Source organism: Rana temporaria, chromosome 6 (genome assembly GCF_905171775.1).
Source record: "Rana temporaria chromosome 6, aRanTem1.1, whole genome shotgun sequence".
In the NCBI taxonomy this organism is placed as follows: Eukaryota; Metazoa; Chordata; class Amphibia; order Anura; family Ranidae; genus Rana; species Rana temporaria.
In genome coordinates, this window is record NC_053494.1 from 196,118,548 (window position 1) to 196,139,051 (window position 20,504).

Sequence of the window (20,504 nt, forward strand, 5' to 3'; positions counted from 1 at the left end):
AATGTCTAATGTCGCGTACACACGATCGGAAATTCCGACAACAAACCATGGATTTTTTTTCCGACAGATGTTGGCTCAAACTTGTGTTGCATACACACGGTCACACAAATGTTGTCTGAAATTCCGTCCGTCAAGAATGCGGTGACGTACAACACAAACGAACTAGGGGTGGTTAGTTTTAAACGTTAACGTTCAAAGTGGAAGAACTTTCCTTTACCAATTTACCTTCAAGGCTTATTTTGAACAAAGAGCTAAATACACAGTTTATTTTCATAAATTTGTACGTTCCTTCCTGCCAAAAGATTGATAATTCTGTTCTGCCGATTTTGTGATCCAGCCAACCTTTCTAGACAGTATAGGGATCACTAAATTCACTATTTTTTAGTAAGTAATACTGATCTGCCCCCCTTTCAGATGGGGACAATGAAGGAGCATTACTGCACTGCTCAAATCATCAATCTACTGATACTGTACCTCCTGTAAGCAAGCTACCAGTGTTAGATTAACAGAACTGTGAAATATTATACAACCTGATTAGCTAGCCTGTGCCAGTCTGAGTCCTGATGGGTAAAGGATTTCAGGAGGCTAATAAAAACACAGATTTGGTTCTTTGCCTTCCATACCTAAAATGTATTTTATAATTTTCTTAAAGCGGTTGTATAGTTATTTATTTTTTCCTCACCTGTAAGGCAAAAGGCATAATGAGCTAGTATGCACGAGACGTCGGTAACTTACCTGGTCCACGCCAAGGGAGATGACATGTTGCCTCGGCATGTCTTCCTGGTATCGCGGCTCCAGCGATGTGAGTGGCTGGAGCTGCAATGTCGTCACTCCCGCACATGCACGTGGGAGACTTCTTTCTGGCAAGGTCCGGCGTCCTTTACCCGAGAATGCCCTGTGCGTATGCGCCGCTGCAGTCAGTGGCTCATTGTGAGGGGAATATCTCCTAAACCGTAACGGTTTAGGAGATTTTTTTTCACCTACAGGTAAGCCTTATTATAAATAACACACTATACAACCACTTTAATTAATGCATTTCTGGATTATATAGCAGTCTATACAATTGATTAGACTGAAATTCCAATAAGGTATAATTTGCAGTATTTTATACATATTTGTACATTGTAAAACTATTTTATGAAACTATTTTACACAAAACTCCTATTGGCATACCCTGCCCCAGTGGCACTCAGATATTCGATGGCACATTTGGGTAGATGCCAAAATACCTAACCAGTTTATGAAAGGAATCTCAGATTCCCAGAGAAAAAGCAATTGTCCTGGAGAAGGGGTCTGTCATGGAAATTCAGCTCAGAACCACAGTGCCTAATGGAGTCCTTGCTTACCCCTGTGCTGCCATGATGCAAAGATTTATTTTTTTGTTCTAGAACAAACAATATTCTAATGTTTATACTAACACTTTCATTTTCTGTGACAGGCAGCATTGCGATAATCGTGCCCTTGGTTCTACTTGTGACCCTCATAACAACCTTGGTAATTGGTCTTCTGCTGTGCAAAAGACGGAGAAGGTAAATTGGACATTTTCTAAGCGTCATTAACATAGAACTTACTCTGAAGAACAACAATCCACCTAGAGCTGGTTCACACTGGGGCGACTCGTCAGGTGACGCAGTCGCCTGACAAGTCGCGTCCCATTCTAGTTAATAGAACCGTTCTAATAGGAGCGACGCAAGTCGCTCCGACTTAGAAAAAGGTTCTTGTACGACTTTGGGGGCGACTCAGGGCGATTTGCATTGACTTCTATACAGAAGTCATTTTGCAAGTCGCCTCTGAAGTCGTCTTCAGGACACCTTGCCGAGTCGCCCCCAAAGTCGTGCCGCCCCAGTGTGAACCGGCTCTAATTAGGTGTTTGCTTTCCCAGGAAAAATGTATAACTCCAAGCCAAAACTTTTTTTTTTTCTATGGAATAAAGAGGAAAAAGGGTTTGAACCTATGTTAAGCTTTTTATTGTTCCCATTGGGAAGATTCCCCTCTGCTCCTAATCCCATTGACAAAATCTTTACATTCCAAACCCTACGTCTCACTTTATCCAAAACTAAAAAAGAGTACACACTAAAATACAAAATTTGCCAGCACTTAGCACCAATAGCAACTTAAAGTACAACTAAATTCTCCTTTATGACAGTCTAAACAAGTACCAAAACCAGTTACTTTGTAATGCAAAGTCTTTCAGGACTGAGCCAAATTATCGTTCATGTGTGTCTCACACGCTCCCCTTTCCAGACACTGCAACTCACAGTAGGAGGGTTTCAGCAACAGAGGCTATGCTGCCAATCTAGAAATCAGTAGGCAGGACTGGGTGTGGTCAAAATTTGACTGGTCCTTGCTGAACCCACTTAAGTTAAGAGAAAATAGTACAGATATGCATATACCGTATTTATCGGCGTAAAAACACGCACAGGCATATAACACGCACCCTAACTTTAAGAGGGAAGTTTCAGGGGAAAAAAATTCCACAGACCCCTGCGTATAACACGCAGGCACAGTTTACCCTCTATTTTCAGGGTAAAAAAGTGAGTGTTATACGCCAATAAATACAGTAATTATGTGCTGCAGTACCTTTTTATTTAATAGGAAGCCATAGTTCTGCTTTAAAGTACATCAATCGATAGCTCCTACCCTATTCTGCATGTCAAATGGGAATCAAGTTTAAGAGTAAGGAACTCATTGTTTCTCTAGTCATCCTTATTACTAACTTATGTTCTTCTATAAACAGGGCAAAAACAATAAGAAGACAACCTATAATCAACGGCGGAATGAATGTAGAAATTGGAAATCCATCTTATAATATGTATGAGGTGGACCATAGTCACAATGATGGAACGCTATTAGACCCTAATTTCATCATAGAACTAGATAAGGTAATATACTATCTCACACAACTTATAGTAATTGTTTGCTAGTGACTGTTCTTAGGTTTTCTGTTTGTGGTGTGGAAGTTTGTGCTTTTGGGATATGCAGGATATGTTTTGTTGTGTTTCTCAAACTTAGTTCTGATATATTAAATCTTTTAGGCCTTTACAAAACCAGCTGTAGATATATACAAGGCACATTTCCACCAAGTTCAGTCTTTAAAAAAAAGTGTTTATCAGTGTTCATTAAGATCACTTTCACACTGAGGCGCTTCTAAACTGCTAGTAAAAACACAGCGATTTTGGAGACCTTTCCATTAATTTCAATGGAAAGGGGAGTTTTTCACAGCCTTGCCAGTACACTGCCCCAGTGTGAAAGCATGCATTGATTTGAATGGAAATAGGTTTTCGCAAGCTTTTTAGGCGCTGTTTTTAGTGTGAAAGTGCCTGAAAAGCACCTCAGTGTGAAAGTTGTCTTAGCCACAAGAAAGACAAAAACCTCAAACTGTAACTGATACCAGAGCAAAAAATTGTTTCTGATGCTGTAAATGCTGAATTAATTCCCTGGTGCAAATTGTACCCACACTGTCCTTTAGTACCTGTGGTTGTAGAAAAAATATCAATTGAATCTGTATATTTATATAAATGGATGGGTTGTAGAGATGAGGAAGGGCTATGTAGATGAGGAGAGGGGGTGAGGAAGGTTATGGAGATGAGGAGAGGGGGAAAAGGAGGGTTATGGAGATGAGGGGGGGGGTGAAGAGATTATGGATCTGAGGAGGATGGGGGGAGATGAGGAGGACTTATGGAGATAAGGAGGGAGGAGATGAGCTGAGGTTATGGAGACAAAAAAGGAGGTGATGATGAGAGGTTACGGAGATGAGGAGGGTTATGGAGATAAGGAAGATTTTTGGAGAAAAGAAAGGATGAGTTGAGGAGTGATTATGGAAATGAGACGGAGTTGATGTGGAGAGGTTATAGAGATGAGAAGAAGTTGATGAGGAAGGCTATGGAGATGAAGAAGAAGGAAATGAGGAAGGGTTATGGAGATGAGGAAGGAGAAGGTAAAGAAAGGTTATTGAGATGGGGGGGAGGGAGGAGGGAAAGCAGAAACGTTATGAAAATAAGGCAGGGTTATGGAGATGAGGAATGCAAAGCAGATGAGGAAGGTATGTGGAGGGAGCACATGAAGAAGGGTTTTTGGAGAGGGAGAGAAGAGGTTATGGAGATGAGAAGGTGGGAGAAAATAAAGAGTGGTCTGTGTTTTTTGTAATCCATCAGAATTTAAGCAGGCTAACAACATGTGCTTTGGAATTTAGAGGCAAAAATATATTGGCCCGGATTCACATACATTGGCGCATATTTATGCCGGCGTAGCGTATCTAATATACGCTACGCCAACGTAGCACAGAGAGGCAAGCACCGAATTCACAAAGCACTTGCCTCCCAAACTGCACTGGGTTCCCTCGGCGTAAGCCGTCGTAGGTGGAAGTGGGCGTGTGCCATGCTAATGAGGCATGACCCCATGCAAATGATGGGCCGAGTGCCATACAAGTACTTAAAACTAACGGCACATGCTCCGTCCCGTGGACGTATCCCTGTGCGCATGCTCAGAATCACGTCGGAACTACTCCCTAAGATACGACGGATCACTGCCTACGACGTGAACGTAACCTACGCCCCCCCCTATTCACATACTATGTAAACGACGTAAAATAAGACGGCTGTGTTCCCTGGTCCATGCCTTAGCATGAGTTGCGCCTCATATATGGGGAATAACTTTACGCCGGACGTACGACTTACGTAAACCGCGCATATTATGCACCGGGCGCAAGTACGTTTGTGAATCGGCGTATCTCCCTCATTTGCATATGTGCATAGAAGATCAATAGGAGCGGCAAATGCGCCCAGCGTAAATATGCGCCCACGATACGACGGCGTAGGCAAGTTACGTCGGTCATAGGAAGCCTGTTTTTAGGCGTATTTCAGATTGTGGGCACGGCGCACAGATACGACGCCGCATAGTTACACTTACGCGGCGTATCTCGAGATACGTCGGCGTAAGTGCTTTGTGAATCCGGGCCATTGTGTTGTCATGTCAAAGAGCAAGGTACACTATCATATATAAAGTTATTTTTCTGTGGTTTTTTTTTTACATACACTTTAATCTAGGGGTGTTCACTCTGCGGCCCAAAATGGCTATGAATGAGGCCCAATACAAAATCGTAAACTTACCTAAAATGTGGATTTTTGGGGGAATTTTTTTGTAAAAATGTGTTTACACTTAGCAAACACATGCACCAGATGAAAAAATTGACAGTGTCTCTTTATTAGACTTTTATATGTTTTACCTTCCCTTCGGTGGCTTCCCCCTGCATCCCCCCCCCGCTTCTGCTCCCGGCCAGCCAATACGTTTGCTTCTCTTCTCACCCATCGGGTCTTAAGACCCACTTCCTGATTGACTGGGAGGAAAAGCAGGAAGACAATAATGAATATTAATTCACTTTTGTCACACAAGTGGGTGGGCTCAGGGCACAGTGCTCTGCGCCCCGAGCCCACCCTTTTTGAGGCCAATTAAAGCCTCAGGCCCTAATCATGTGCTTAAAAAAGATTGAAATCCATGCATCCGGCACCCTGCATGTAGATTAGGTATCGGGCGCATAGATTGGGGGCAGCGTCCCTGCGCTCCTAATGGAGCTGCCACCACTGCAAATGAAGATCACTAGCCATGCAACAAGGATCCTGCAGTTTACATCTAGGAGGATCAAGAGAGCTCAAAAGAGAAAGAACAGCAGTGCAGGATCCCCATCAGCTTAGTAAAAATTCATTTATTAAAAGACAAAAAAAAGCACACTTGCTTATAAGATTCTTGACTTCAATACAAGGTTTACATGTAGGCATCATCAAGTTTTTTGCATGCATCAGCAGCCCATGTTCCTCAAGCCGGCATGAGAGGAATCTGCGCCAGTATCCTGCAATGCTATACACTGCCTTGTGGTAATCCCTGTGTGAGACTGGAAAGAGTGGGTGGAGAAAAGGGGGCGGTAACACATTTTAGAGGGACAATCCCCTTTTTCATAATATGACAAAAGAGTATTGTCCTTCTGAAATGTGTTACCGCCCCTTTCACCACCCACTCTTTCTAGTATCACGTAGGTATTACCACAAGGCAGTGTATAGCGTTGCAGGACGCCAAGCTGTCAAAACAGATTCTTCTCATGCCGGCTTGAGGTACTCGAGCTTCTGATGCATGCAAAAACTAGACTGTGCTTATGTCAAGAATCTTATACGTAAGTTTGCGATTTTTTAAATACATTTTTACTATGCTATTAGACCTCTTGCACAGAGGCAAAGTTTCACACTGGATTACTGCAAGGATCTGGAAGAACCACACAAAGGACAACAAGATTCCAATAGCCAGGTCTCCTGTATTTTGATATTTGCCTGTCCCGGAGTTCAGCTTTAATTGTATCAGAAAGCAAAAAATGTGAAACATTTGGCAAACACTTTTTTTTATAAATGCCAAGGCAAAGTTCTATTTTTATGCAGAGTGCTAAACCTTTATTTCTCATCTGCTTCATTTTTAAACAGATGCTATTGAAATAGAATTCTCATTATGTTCAGGTATTTTTTGTATGTCTTAAGAAGGTTAAGAAAGTAGAAACAAATTGTAGATTTGGACTCAGAGCAATGAAAATAACAACATTTTGCACTTTAAAGCCATTTAACAATTTTACACTGGGTTTAAAAACATACACGCGTTTGTCACCTGTATAGCTTGCAGTTTTTGATAGATGAAGAACACTTATAAAAAATAGAAATAATAGAAATATTAATAGAAATAAATCATGAATACACACCTTAAAATTTTAATATGTTTTGAATTAGTTAACATAAACTTTTATTCTGTACAACTTCAGCTGTTTGCCAAAATGTGAAAATCCTAGATGTTCTAAATCATCCTCTGTTGTCCCACATCCAGGTCTGGGACCCCCGTAGAGGGTGGTGCTGGGTAGAGGGGAAGGAGATCAGCGAACATCTGTTCAGTGATCTTGCCTACCTTGAATAAATTTAATTTTTTTTGGACTTTCCTCATGACATCTCTCATTCAGTCCAAGGTGGCACTCCACCAATGTTTGTCTTTTGCCATTTTCCTCCCTCTTTTTATCTTGTCATCTTTCTGCTTCCTGCGGCTGCCAGGGAGGGGGGGGGGAATTTGTCTGGCTCTCGGGCCCCAGGTGATTTTATGCCATCGGAAATTCCGATCGTGTGTACGCGGCTTTATTCCTTATCCCCTTTGGTTAACAATTATTTAACCGTACAAAGATAGTTTTTTTTTGTAACTTCTGGAGTTGGGCTTTAAATGGATGTAAAGCAATAACTTCCATAAAATGTTTATTTCTAAAAGAAACCAACAAAACCACCATGAGGCATGCCTGAGGCTGCAATCCTGACTCATGATGATTTTGTTTGTTTCTTTGCAAAATAACAATTCTTGATGAAAGTTACTGCTTTAGATTACATCCAAAGAACCCTAACACTGGAGCTATTTGCCACTGTGACAGGAAGGCTTGGACAGCAATAAAATATTGTGAGAGTTCTATGCCGTCCAAATTTACTAAATTGTGTTTTTTAAAGGTTTTGCTGCCTTTGTGCCTGTTGGAGAGATTTCTCAATTTCTTATCACATCCTGTCCTGACAAAGAAGAAATAGTAGTAGAAAACATTTTTCTTTCATAAATGAGCACTCACCAATAGGATTATTTGCATTAAACTGATCACATTTACATTTATCCAAAAATATATTTAGTATCCTTAAAAATTGAGAAATTATTTATATGATGCCATTGCTCAACCTCTTGCCGGCCGCTGAATGACTATATACGTCGGCAGAATGGCTCGGCTGCGCATATGGACCTGTACGTCCCCTTTAAAAGGCAGCATTGCAGGCATACGCATGTCCTGTCGGAGGCACAAGCTCCGTAACTGTGACCGCGGGTCCCGTGGACTCAATGTGATCATGTCACCGAGCAGCAGAACGGGGGGGGGGGGCAGTGTAAACAAGGAATCTCCCTGTTCTGCCTAGTGACAGGACACTGATCGTCTGCTCCCTCTCATCTGAAGCAGTGATCTGTGTCATGAAGCCCAGCCCCCACACAGTTAGACTCACTCCCTAGGACACACTTATCCACTTCCCTGCCCCCCACTGGTTAATCCCTTCACTGCCAGTGTCATTTACACAGTAATCCGTGCATTTTTATAGCACTGATCTCTGTATAAATGACAATGGTCCCAAAATAGCGTCAAAAGTGTCCGATGTGCAAGCCATAATGTCGCAGTCATGATAAAAATCGCAGATCGCCGCCATTACTAATAATAAAAAATAACAATACAAACGCCATAAAACGATCCCCTATTTTGTAGACGCTATAACTTTTGCGCAAACCAATCAATATATGCTTATTGCAATTTTTTACCAAAAATATGTAGAAGAATACATATCGGCCTAAACTGAGAAAAAATAAAATTATATCTTTTTGGGTGATATTTATTATAGCAAAAAGTAAAAAATATTGCTTTTTTTTTCAAAATTTTTCGCTCTATTTTTGTTCATAGTGCAAAAAAATAAAAACCGCAGATGTGATCAAATACCACCAAAGAAAGCTCTATTTGTGGTAAAAAAAGGAGGTCAAATTTGTTTGGGAGCCACATTGCACGACCGTACAATTGTCAGTTAAAGAAATGCAGTGCCGAATCGCAAAAAGTGGCCCGGTCATTTGGCAGCCAAATCCTCCAGGGCCTGAAGTGGTTAATAAATTAATGTGTCTATATTTCCTCTTTGTAGCCCCTATGGTAATAATATGAAGGGGGCCTTTGTGTGGTGGTTGGAAGCTTCCAACTGTGTTCTAGTGTTAGCGTAGAATTAAATATGACTAATATTTAACATCATTTACAGCAAGGTCTTTGTACAGTAAATGAGTAATTATGGAGAAATGTGACAAGTAGTTAGACAGCGTAGAGATATGATGACCGCTATAAGCAGCGCAGTTGGGTAGTTTCCTTATTGGATTTTTCATTACACCTTTTTGTCTTGCTGCGCAATTAAAGTAGATCGTGTTGGATGGCTGCACTTCTCCATTGTTATTCCACTAGTGCCGCTTGTTACAAAAGAGCCTGGAGGCCAATTAAAAGCAAACAATACAAATACAGTACTGACATTTGAAAGGCTGATTCCGTCCAACACTGATATTTCAGATTTGGGAGGCCGTCTTACTCACAGGTCAGTCTCTTATCTCAACGAAACGCCATAGGGTAGATTTCTCCAATTTCATCCACAAGGCTGTAAGGAAAAGGTGTAACTGGACTTAAAGGGTACAGTATGTAAAGTCTAAAAAAAATTAGTTTTGTATTATGTCTACTTTCAGGTGTTTTTTTATTTCCTCTCTCCGTGTCTCAATGGGGAGACTTCCCTTTACTTTCTCACTTTCTGTCTCAGGCCTCGTACACACGACCGAGAAACTCGACGGGTGAAACACATCGAGTTCCTCGTCGAGTTCCTTGTTAGACCCGGTTCACACTGGGGCGACACGACAGGTGGCTCAGCCGTCTGACGTGTCGCCTCCCATTGAATGCAACGGAACCGTTCTAATAGGAGCGGCGCAAGTCGCTCCGACTTAGAAAAAAGGTTCCTGTAGTATTTCGGGGGCGGCTCGGGGCGATCTGCATTGACTTCTATACAAAAGTCGTTTTGCGAATCGCCTCTGAAGTCGTCCTCAGTCTGTTACAGCTTTAAAAATGTGTTATCTCCATTACAAATGCTACTTTTACTCCCGTCTCATACTTTAATCTGAGCAAGCGCGGGTTTCTTAGCATACAGACGTTCGAGTTTCTCGTCGAAAACCAGCCGACCAGAAACTCGACGAGCCAAATCAGACTCCGGTCGAGGAAATAGAGAACTTGCTCTCTTTTTGGCTCGTCAAGGTTCTCGACAGTTTCCTCGATGAAAATGTACACACGACCGGTTTCCTCGGCAAAAAAATATCTCCAAACTCTGACCTGTGTACGAGGCCTCAGAAACACTAAAGGAAATAGGAGGAAATCTTTTTAACCACTTAAGGACCCGCTCATGTACATATACGTCGGTACTTTAAAGATGGATATCTCGACTTTACTGTTAAAAAAAAAAAAGATGGATATCTCGGTAACGGCAGCAGCTGCTGCCACAACTGAGATATCCATCTTTTCTTTGAGCGGTCCTATAAACGATAACAGTGGTCTCCGCGGCAGATTCGCCACAAGATCACCATTATCGGCGGTGGGAGAGGGTCCCCCTCCCGCCACTCTACCGCGCTACCTGAGCCGTAGGTTTTTTAAATAACAAACATGTTATACCTACCTTCACTGTGCAGTTCGTTTTGCACCGATCTTGCTGTTCTTGGGTCCTTCGGCGGCTAAAAGCGGTTCTCCACCCTAAAGTGGAGTCCCGCTGATCGGAACCCTCCCCCCCTCCGGTGTCACATTTGACACCTTTCAGGGGGGAGGGGGGTGCAGATACCTGTCTAAAGACAGGTATTTGCACCCACTTCCGGCCACACGCTACGGGCAAAAGACGGGCATTCCGTCACATCCCGTCTTTCGCCCGATGTGTGCTGGGAACACTCGGCTCCCAGCACACAGCGTGTGAGCCAATCGGCGGGCGCAGCGCGACTCGCGCATGCGCCGTAGGGAACCGGGCAGTGAAGCCGCAGCGCTTCACTTCCTGGTTCCCTCAGCGTGGATGGTGGGGGGAGCAGCAGAGTGACGAGCGATCGCTCGTGCTCTGCTGCGATCGGCGCTGGACTCCAGGACAGGTAAGTGTCCTAATATTAAAAGTCAGCAGCTGCAGTATTTGTAGCTGCTGGCTTTTAATATTTTGTTCCCGTGGCACATCCGCTTTAAGTGGCTCCTCCCCGCAATAGCTAACCCCCTCTGGGAAGCTCTACCCCGAGGGGGATACCTTGTGGGTGCGCTCCCGTGTCATACACTTAGCATCCATAGACGGCGAGTGTATGACTCGGCCCCGCCCCCCCACCCCGGGGAGGGGTGCAATGCAGAGACTCCGTGGAGAAGAGGATGCCGGGGGATGCGCAGAGCAGGTAACCTGGCTCAGGTAAGTAAAATGGGGGGGGGCTGTGGGGCCCGTGACAGCCAGGTGTTTTTTCACCTTAATGCATAGGATGCATTAAGGTGAAAAAACACAAACACGATCCTTGAATGCTCAAGCGCTTGACATGGCTTTACGTTTGTTTACAATTTATGGAAAATCCATGGATTTTGATATCTTTGTAAGATTCACATCATTTGGACTATACTAGGAAGTCAGTGATTCAGGATTCTGCATTGCTGGAAGAAATATTTTAGTATAATTCTGCAATAAAATAAAATGTGAGTTATTTTCTTCAGCAAAGTCCTAATATTACAAAACGTGTGCTTGAGAATAATCCACTGCTGTGTAGGTGTGTTCTAATTGTATGCTGTGAAACATTTATATTTGATTTTTTTTTCTGTGTGACTGAAGCTCTGCATTTTGTAATTTTTCAATATGGCAAGAAGAACTTGTGAAAGCTTTCTGCAGCCAGTCAGTATACACCTATTCTGAATTGTTTAAAGGGACACTAAAGCTTTGTGTTAAAAAAATAAATAAAAAATAACAAACATGTCATACTTACCTCCACTGTGCAGTTAGTTTTGCACAGAGTGGCCCCGAACTTTCTATTCTGGGGTCCCATGGGGGCTCTCGCGGCTCCTCTCTGCAAGAGCTAACCCCCTCTGGGAAGCTTTCTCATGAGGGGGTTACCTTGCGGGCCCACTTCTGTGTCGAATGTATCACTCTGCCCTTCTCCCCGGCGCACTGCGTCATTGATTTGATTGACAGTAGTGGGAGCCAATGGCTTGCGCTGCTATCAATCATCCAATGAAGAGCTGACTAGAGCTTTGGGAAAGCAATGTGGGATCACGCCCATGGAGATTCGGGGTTCAGGTAAGTAAAACGGGGGCTCGGAGAGTGCAAGCTGTTTTTTCACCTTAATGCATAGGATGCATTAAGGTGAAAAAACACAAAGCTTTAACCCCTTTAAGCTGATGAAAAATATGAATTTTCTTTATTCTCCCACGAAGGAGGCAATCCATGGCAGCCAATATTAAAAATAAAAATATGGACGATGCCATTGTTAAAAAAATATGGACGATGCCATTGTTAAAAAAAAAAAATATGGAAGATACCATTGTTGATCCTCTGAAAGTGCTAGCAAAATGCAACTTCGCCTGTGTATGCAAAAATCTTTGCACCTTCTCTGGGTGAAGATATACCGTACATAGCAATCTTAGGACTCGGATTAAACTAGAATTCCTTGTTTCTGACCCTTCTGAAATTGTGATGATATTTATTTGGTAAACTTGACACATGTTGAAAAACATATTATAAGACATTAGTTCTGATCTATAAAGGCTGTATTTAAAATGACTCTGCCATCAACTTAAAAAAGCAGGTAAAAGCACAGAAAAATCAAGGCTCTAAAGTGTTTTTCCTTTCCAATATGCCTTTGAACTTGTGGAAAATGTTGACTACTCCAGGAAGTGTCAGTTCCTTAGTACAGCCCACTCTCTTCTTGCATGTCATAGCACTCTCCTCTTCTGGGAGTGTCTTATTATTGTCTGTGCAGTCTCAACTGCTCCTCCCCTCCCGTTATCTCTACATAATTGTTTATGTAGCTGCTGTGGGAAGTGCAAAGAGAAAGGCTATTAAGAGGGTCCCTTGAGTGACAGATTTGAGTCTGCTGGGGCTGCTAACATCACATTGAAGATTGTGGAATCTAGCAGCAGTCTTAGGGCTTTTGGGTGTCAACACAAGGGAGGGGAGGAGCATTTGACAGATAAATAGTATGCATAAAATGTGTTAAATGCAGATATAATCTTACTGGATTTTTGTTGTTGAAATGAATGGTCTAGGCCAGATATTCTAAACTCCAGTCCTCAAGTACCCCCAACAAGCCATGTTTTCAGGTTTTCCTTTATCTTACACAGGTGCTTTAAATCAGAGTCAATGGCTTGGTATTTTGGACAGCTATTTTATCTAAGGCCTCGTACACAGAATCTCAACAGAATCCATCAAAAAACTTGGTGGGAGAGCTTTTTTGCCGAGGAAACCGGTCATGTGTACGTTTTTCATCAAGGAAACCGTTGAGGAACTCGACGAGGAAAAAAGAGAACAAGTTCTCTTTTTCCTCGACGGGAGTCTCAATTTCCTTGTCGTGTTCCTCGTCGGGTTGGTTTTCGACAAGAAACTCGAGCGTGTGTATGCTAAGAAACCCTCGCATGCTCAGAATAAAGTATGAGACGGGAGTAAAAGTAGCATTTGTAATGGAGATAACACATTTTTCACGCTGTAACAGACTGAAAAGTGCAAATCATCTCCAACCAAATTTTTACTTAACACACAGTAACATGAGATTAGCAAAAGCAGCCCCAAGGGTTGTGCCAGTGGAATCAAACGTCCCCTGCCATTGTATGTGTTGTACGTCACCGTGTTTGAGAACGAGGAGATTTTGTCTTGACCATGTGTACGCAAAGCAAGCTTGTCGAGTTCCTCGACAAGCCTAACAAGGAACTCATCAAGGAAAACTATGTGTCTTTTCTGACGAGTTCCTCAGATGTGTGTACAAGGCCTCAGAGAAATTCCCAAACATGGCCTGATGGGGTTACTTGAGGTCTGAGGTTGAGAACCACAGAGTAACGGGCTTCTTTAACCTGTTTCAGTATACGCTGCAAAACGCTTACAGCATAGGAGTTTGTAAACAGACGTTTGTAACTGTTTACTGGTTTGGTAAAAACAATGTTGGAAGGTGATTTGGTTGGCTATTGGTAAATCTGAATTTAAATGCCACTATGAGGATGACAATCCTTTTTTTATTTATTTTTTACACAAGAAGTATTTATTTGGAATTGAACAATACAAGTCATGTTACTTTGCCTTCTGGCTCTGTGCTTGGGCCTTCAATACTGTCACCACAATCTTCTGTTCTTCAATGAGGAATGCCCGCTTGATTCTGTCACAAACACATTCAGCACACATGGATCCACCATAAGCTCTGCTGACATGCTTTTTTGTTTTGGAAAGCCCCATAAGCACCTTAGGTCTGACTGCTTGGATACCACAGAGTCTTCCTGGGCAGATACCGCATGCCGATTTAGGGGCTTTGCCAACCTTCTTGGTGTACAAATAAACAATTCTGTTTCCTGGTGTTCGGGACAGCCGGGTCTTGTTTGAGGCTGTATTGTAGGACAGCCTATGGCGTTTAACCATTTCTGATATCTAGTACCGCCTTTACCGGAAGAGGAAAGATGACAATCCATTTTATTGATCTAGGACATCATTGAGCATTCTGTTGAGTCATGCAAATTCCTGTATTGTTTGAAAAAGTCTTTATGTATCTTGCAAAATAAGAATTCTACAGGAACCCCCCATACTAATATATTTAATATTTGCATACAGTCCAGGTTCATAGCGGGTGGGCCTACTGCTTTCAAAATAACCCACACTGCACCTCCTAGCTACCTAAATTCAGATCTGAAAGGACCGCTAGCACCAGGGGTGAGACTCTCTTCACCTGACATTGCCATTGCATGGTTATTGCGTGTTTGTATTTTTGTTTTGTATTTACAACTTCATCATGAAATCATCAGATTCTTTTGTTTGATGTGGCACGGTTTAGTGAATGTTGCTCATCGTGTGTAATTTTGTGTTCTTGTGAAATTGCTTTAACTGTGTTTTGTTCTAAAAAAAAAAAAAAATATTAAAACACATTATATTATTATATTTACAACACTAGTTCAAAACAGGATGACTAGAAGAAGGTTACAGGGACAATGCAATAATTTTACACTTTGGCTATCTACCTCAAGTGGTACTACATTTCCACCCTTGTTGCAAGGGCCAACCATATGGCCAAAACATCCACTATTGGCTACTCCCACCACTAAATTTTTTAGCAGGTCTTTCGCTCCTCTCCTTGGCATTAGTCACCCAGTAATGACCCAAAGAATAAAGACCTGGGTAAACTAAAGATCATCCTTAGAACACTATAAATTAGAATAAGTACACATGGGCATTTAAAATATTAGCTTGCAAAACATAAGGACAAGGTGCTTTGGGGTGGGGGTTGTGCAGAGCGCCCCCTGCCCCAAAGCACCCACCCCCATGTTGAGGGCATGTAGTCTGGTATGGTTCAGGAGGGGGGCCCTCATTTGTACCCCCTACCTCCTAAACTCCAGGCTGCATGCTCGGATAAGGGTCTGGTATGGATTTTGGCGGGGACCTCACGCCAAATTTTGTTTTTTGGAGTTCCCCTTATAATCCATACCAGACACAAAGGGCCTGGTATGGACAGGGGGGGTTGTGACTTAGATGAGGAACAGGCTGCATGCTCATTAACCTTTTTCATTGATTTTTCATCTATATTGCATAGAACCCCCAAACACTATATATGTTTTTTTTATCAAAGACCCTAGAGAATACAATGGTCGTCGTTGCAACTTTTCATCTCACACATTATTAGCGCAGCAATTTTTCAAACAAAAAACAAAACAGTAAAGTTAGCCCAATGTTTTTGCATAATGTGAAAGATGAAGTTACGCAGAGTAAATAGCATGTCACACTTAAAAATTGCACTTTCATTCCTATTACAAGGAATGTAAACATCCCTTGTAATAGGAATATGGCATGATCGGTCCACTTTACAGTTAGATATGGCGTCATTAATATCCCACATCTCACATCTAGGCTGGGAAACCTGAAATAAAAAAAAGCGATCTTGGCTTCCCAGCCGAGGCGGCACCGATTGTTTGAATGCAGAGGCCGGGCGTGACATCATAACATCGAGCCCAGCCTGTGAACGACCACAGAGACTCCGGCGACCATCTGGTCCGCTGGAAATCTCTATGGTAAACATCCAGGGTCGGTGGATCCTGTCTCTGACTCACCATAGCAGTGAGTCAGTAGAAGCACCAGAGGGCGGCGAGAGGGGGGATTTGTCCCCTCTCGCCTCCTGTAAGAACGATCAATCGTCAGAACAGCCACTATGATCATTCTTATGGTGTAGGGAGTCGCCAGTTTGAAAAAAGCCAATATCTTAATGATGCTTGTAGCTGCAGGCATTATTCAAGTATACCCGCACAAAGTCAAGGACGTCATATGATGGCCGGCAGGGCGGGAAGTGGTAAAATGAGGACTTTTAATTTTTCATCCTCATGTCCCAAAGACTTTAATAGGGCTCACATGTTTGCTAGAACTTTTTGCCTGTTCGAGGTGTCCTGATGCAAACCGAAACCAGGAGGTGTTTGGCCCATTTCTACTCTTTATATTTACCCCAAATGAAGTGCTTGGATTGTTATATAGTTATATGCAGAACTCTATAATTTCAGAACACACAGATAGTGGAAAGTGGTAAAAGGAGATAAGAGCATTGACTGCATGCCCTCTATCACACGTTCAACAGACAGAGCAAAGGGAGTGAAAGGAAGCTTTTTTCATCTAGTTAATAATTACCTTTAAATTTAAAAGACCCATCAGTCTCTACAAAATTATAGTCTAAAAAAAATTGTTTTTTTTCTGTGCATAATAAAGTTTATCTAATGTTCCCTATCCCAACAGCCAACAAATTACTCCAATCCAGTGTATGCAAAACTTTTTGTGGATGGACACAACTGTCGGAATTCCTTAATCAGCGTAGAAGAAAGACGTGAACTTCTTCCAAAGAAAATAGAAAATGCTATCCGGGAGACTGTGGCTTAAGCTCCGCTGTTCCGTTACCTTTTCTACTCTGTATAAATGTATAAAATATGATTACTTTTCTATGTACCAACAGTATTCTAATTGTTTTGTCATCAGCATTACCTCTTTTTTCATTTTCGGTTTGTTTTGCTGATGACTAGACTGACCATTTGTATGGTATTTTTATGAAAAATAAACTGCACTACAGTACAATTTAAAAGAAAAAAAAATGCTGCTGTAATAGGAGAACGTTTTATTTGCTAAATCGAAGGACACACTTCCTTTGTAGGGTAAGAAAATGAAATATTCATTTTATATGAACTTTTTTAGGTTCACTATTGTCTTTTCATTAAATAATCAAAAAGAAAAAAAACAAACAAAAAAAAGATGACAGACACTTTGTTAGCTATTGATTTGAATTGCGATCTTTAGAATATTTTAATTATATATGCAGATTTATGCTTGTATTTGGGTGATAATTTACAACAATTAATACAGACACACAATCGATGTGGCAGCCGTCAACAAAGGATTGAAGACTATTCGTGAATGGACGACAAACATGCCTTTTTTTATTTAATTAAAGGGTCGCTTAACAAAAATGATTAGCTGTTTTCTATAAAAGTGGTTTAAAATAATGTTGATGGATTGATGGATTGTTTATGTTTCAAATGTTTATCAGAACAGATGATGGTCTACTTAGTTTCCTGTAAATCAGGCATGGAAAGCCCAAGTGAAACATGGGTGGAATTGAGAGGGCTCAATCATAAAAGAGGCTGCATTATGTCTACTGAGGGCTGCACCTACCTAATTATAGGAAAAGACAATGGCACCTTGGAACTTAACATTATAGTATAAAATTGCAACTTACAAAATGTATTTTCTTGTGTAAGGAAGTATAACTTTGTCAACTGATGACTAGTTGAAGATATATTTATTGGTTTTAAATCTTAACACACTAAGGGGTGCAAAAAGGCCGCATGCAGTTCTTATACGCCAATATGACATGTCTGCTGTAAAGTAATAGATTACATCTACCAGCTTTCATTGTGTGCCCTATTTTGCATCAAATGGCAATGAACGAACAACAGGTTTTTTACATCATATTGAATTTCTTTCTTCAAGTTTACTGGTTATTTAAAGTAGAGGTAACGTTTTTTTTTTTTTATTATGGAAACACTCTGAAATTGCAAGTTACAAATGGTGCATTCATGCATAATTGCAAATCTGTGTTTTTTATAGCTTTCTCAGGATCTAAGATTCTATTTGACCTCATAGCCTAATCACTGCTGGCTCCACAGCTTAGAGGTGATAGGGTTCCACACCTCCATCCCCTTAAGTATGTCATTGTATTCATATACTTGCATAAGGCCTCATGCACACTGGGCATTTAGCCCTGGTACATGACATTCCAGTGTTTAGGTGTGGGGGAGAAAGCACATGCGCTCCAGCAGAGGGGAAACTCAAATGCTGCCATCTCCAAAACAAACAAATACAAAAAGAAAAGCTACTGCAGACACCCCAATAGTGATCCCACCCCTTAGGCTGGGTTCACACTAGTGCGAATTTCCCTGCATCCAATTTGCATGATAGGATAGTGTGTCCGGCCCTCAATGAAGCCAGTACATACATTTCCCTGACGGCTGCGGAACAGATTGCACGGGGGTCCTATGCATCTTTGGCTCCATTTCAGGTCCGAATTCAGGCAAAAATTCAGGCCTAAAAATGAAGGTGAAAACCTGATGACAAAATAAGTAATAATTGAAGAAGTAATAATCAAGCAGCTGGAAAAAAAAAACATCAGATACACTGTGCAAAAATATAAAAAACAAAATATTGCAGCGCTAAAAGTTCATGAATAGTGAACAAATAATAATAATGCAAATTAAATCCCAAAAATAAGATCCAAGAAAAGAACAACGACAAATAATAGTTCAAATATTGATGCAAAAGGAATAGTGCATGATCCAGAAATCACCAACATGCTCCAACACCCAGTGTAAGATGGACTCTTACCAGAAAGGAAGGACTTAATAAAGCTCAGCTATATAAATGGACCTCGATCGGCTACCACAGATCGATCGGCTACCACAGATCCTTCCAGGGGCAGACGCTATTCAGATGGCCCCATCAGGTGCAATAGACATGAGGCACACGGAGTGTCTCATAAATAAAGGAGAGCACCCAATAGTGAGATAACGTAACCACTGGTTTATTGCACATATATAAAGGTAAAAGGTAATCACAAGAAGTTAAAGCAGGCATGTATACAATGAACCTTGCATGAAGATCAAACAATAAGTGTACACAGCAGAAAACTCATGGCGAGGGCACGTACATAGGATTATACCTACATGTTTTGTCACTACTGGTGTCATCGGGGGCATATACGCATGACAAAAAAATCAGGCCTGATTCGTCTCTGAAGTGGAGAACAGGAATGCACGTCCTGCTGTGATCTGCATCCGTGTTAAGTGTGAACCCAGCCTTAAAGGACTAGTAACACATGAATTGATGCTGCACTGCTTACTATAATAAATAATAAATATGATCCTAGCAATAAAACCCTACAGATGTGGGGAATCAGTAGTGCTTGAATGAGTGAAAACAGTGAAAAAATTATTCATAAAACACAATCATCAGTGCAAAAATATTAAATACAAATCATATGTAAAAAGGTAGTGAAAACCTTAGAGAGGTGTAACTCTACCAAAAAATGCAAAAATAGAGTAATATAAAGTGCATCATAATATATAGCAAAAAAAAGACAATAAACTTGTAGTACTATACTATCATATAGAAAGTCCAAATGTGCGAAAGGTGTTACATTTTATCCAATGCCGATCCTGACCTCCCTGGGGGCCCTAAGCAAAATGACATGGCACATTAAAAATGAGAATCGGAGGGGGGCGCTGACGACAGTGACATGTCACATTAAAGAAAGTTGAGAAGCGGGGGGAGGGGGTGTTCTGCTGTCGGAAATGATTCAGCCAGCGAGTTTAGAAGCGGGGTGAAGGGGCTAAAATGACTTCTCACCAGGCGGGGCCTCTAATAATTTGGGGGCCCTTCGCAGCTTTGCGGGGCCCTAAGTGGCTTGCATAGTGAGCCTATAGCGAGGATCGGCCCTGATTGTATCCAAAACCGGTGCTCAATACACAACGTGACTGTGATCCCCCACCAGTCAGCATGCTCGCTTACCTCCAGCAAACAACCCCAAGGGTCAGTGAGCACTTTGATAATCAAACTCCAATTCTACCCACTCAGCTTGGCCATGGATGAGATAAATCCACTCAGTCTCCCAGGGTGATCAGCTCAAAGGAATAAAAGAGCACTTCAATAGTGCAGTATATTTTAAATGTTTAAAACATAGAAAAAAGGCACGCACATGGGTGTATATAACATCAGACTCAGTGAAACATCACAAGGAGTACCTATATGGCTTAGTCCTGATCTGGTCAGGAAATGACATCACCTGCTAACATACTGACGCGTTGCGTCACATGATACATGACTTAATCAGGAGTGGCTGATAAAACAGCTGGAGAGAAGGCAGACTACGGTGCAGATGGAACCAATCTATTATACCATACAAAGTAAAAAAAAGTCATTCCTACAGAGAACTTCCTGTTAAGAAATAATTTCATCACTCCCTTCAGACATAAATATACTTTCATAACTTCCCACTAATGCTGAGGAAATGTAATTGAATGTAATCAGCAAGATGGCATATTTATAACATAAGGATAAAGAAAAAGATAACATTGATTTGCTCTAATGCATGCACGCACAATTTAACTTTCAGAGTTTGCATAAAAAAAGATACTT

General features: G+C 41.6%; 2 protein-coding genes across 2 annotated transcripts in view; one reads left to right on the plus strand and one right to left on the minus strand.

Annotated features, from left to right (window-relative positions):
- LRP1B (LDL receptor related protein 1B) overlaps positions 1-17,317 on the plus strand; it is a 1,757,966-nt gene extending 1,740,649 nt beyond the window's left edge. The window contains exons 88-91 of the mRNA XM_040358043.1: positions 1,439-1,529; positions 2,738-2,882; positions 14,403-14,501; positions 16,560-17,317. Of these exons, the coding sequence (XP_040213977.1) occupies positions 1,439-1,529; positions 2,738-2,882; positions 14,403-14,501; positions 16,560-16,700 (476 nt within the window). The 3' untranslated portion in view covers positions 16,701-17,317. The remainder of the gene's footprint in view (positions 1-1,438; positions 1,530-2,737; positions 2,883-14,402; positions 14,502-16,559) is intronic.
- LOC120944133 (60S ribosomal protein L34-like) lies at positions 13,823-14,228 on the minus strand. Its single transcript, XM_040358042.1, has one exon. It carries the CDS (start codon positions 14,211-14,213, stop codon positions 13,872-13,874), a length of 342 nt encoding a protein of 113 aa, XP_040213976.1. The 5' UTR covers positions 14,214-14,228; the 3' UTR covers positions 13,823-13,871.
- Positions 17,318-20,504: the final 3,187 nt, after the last annotated feature.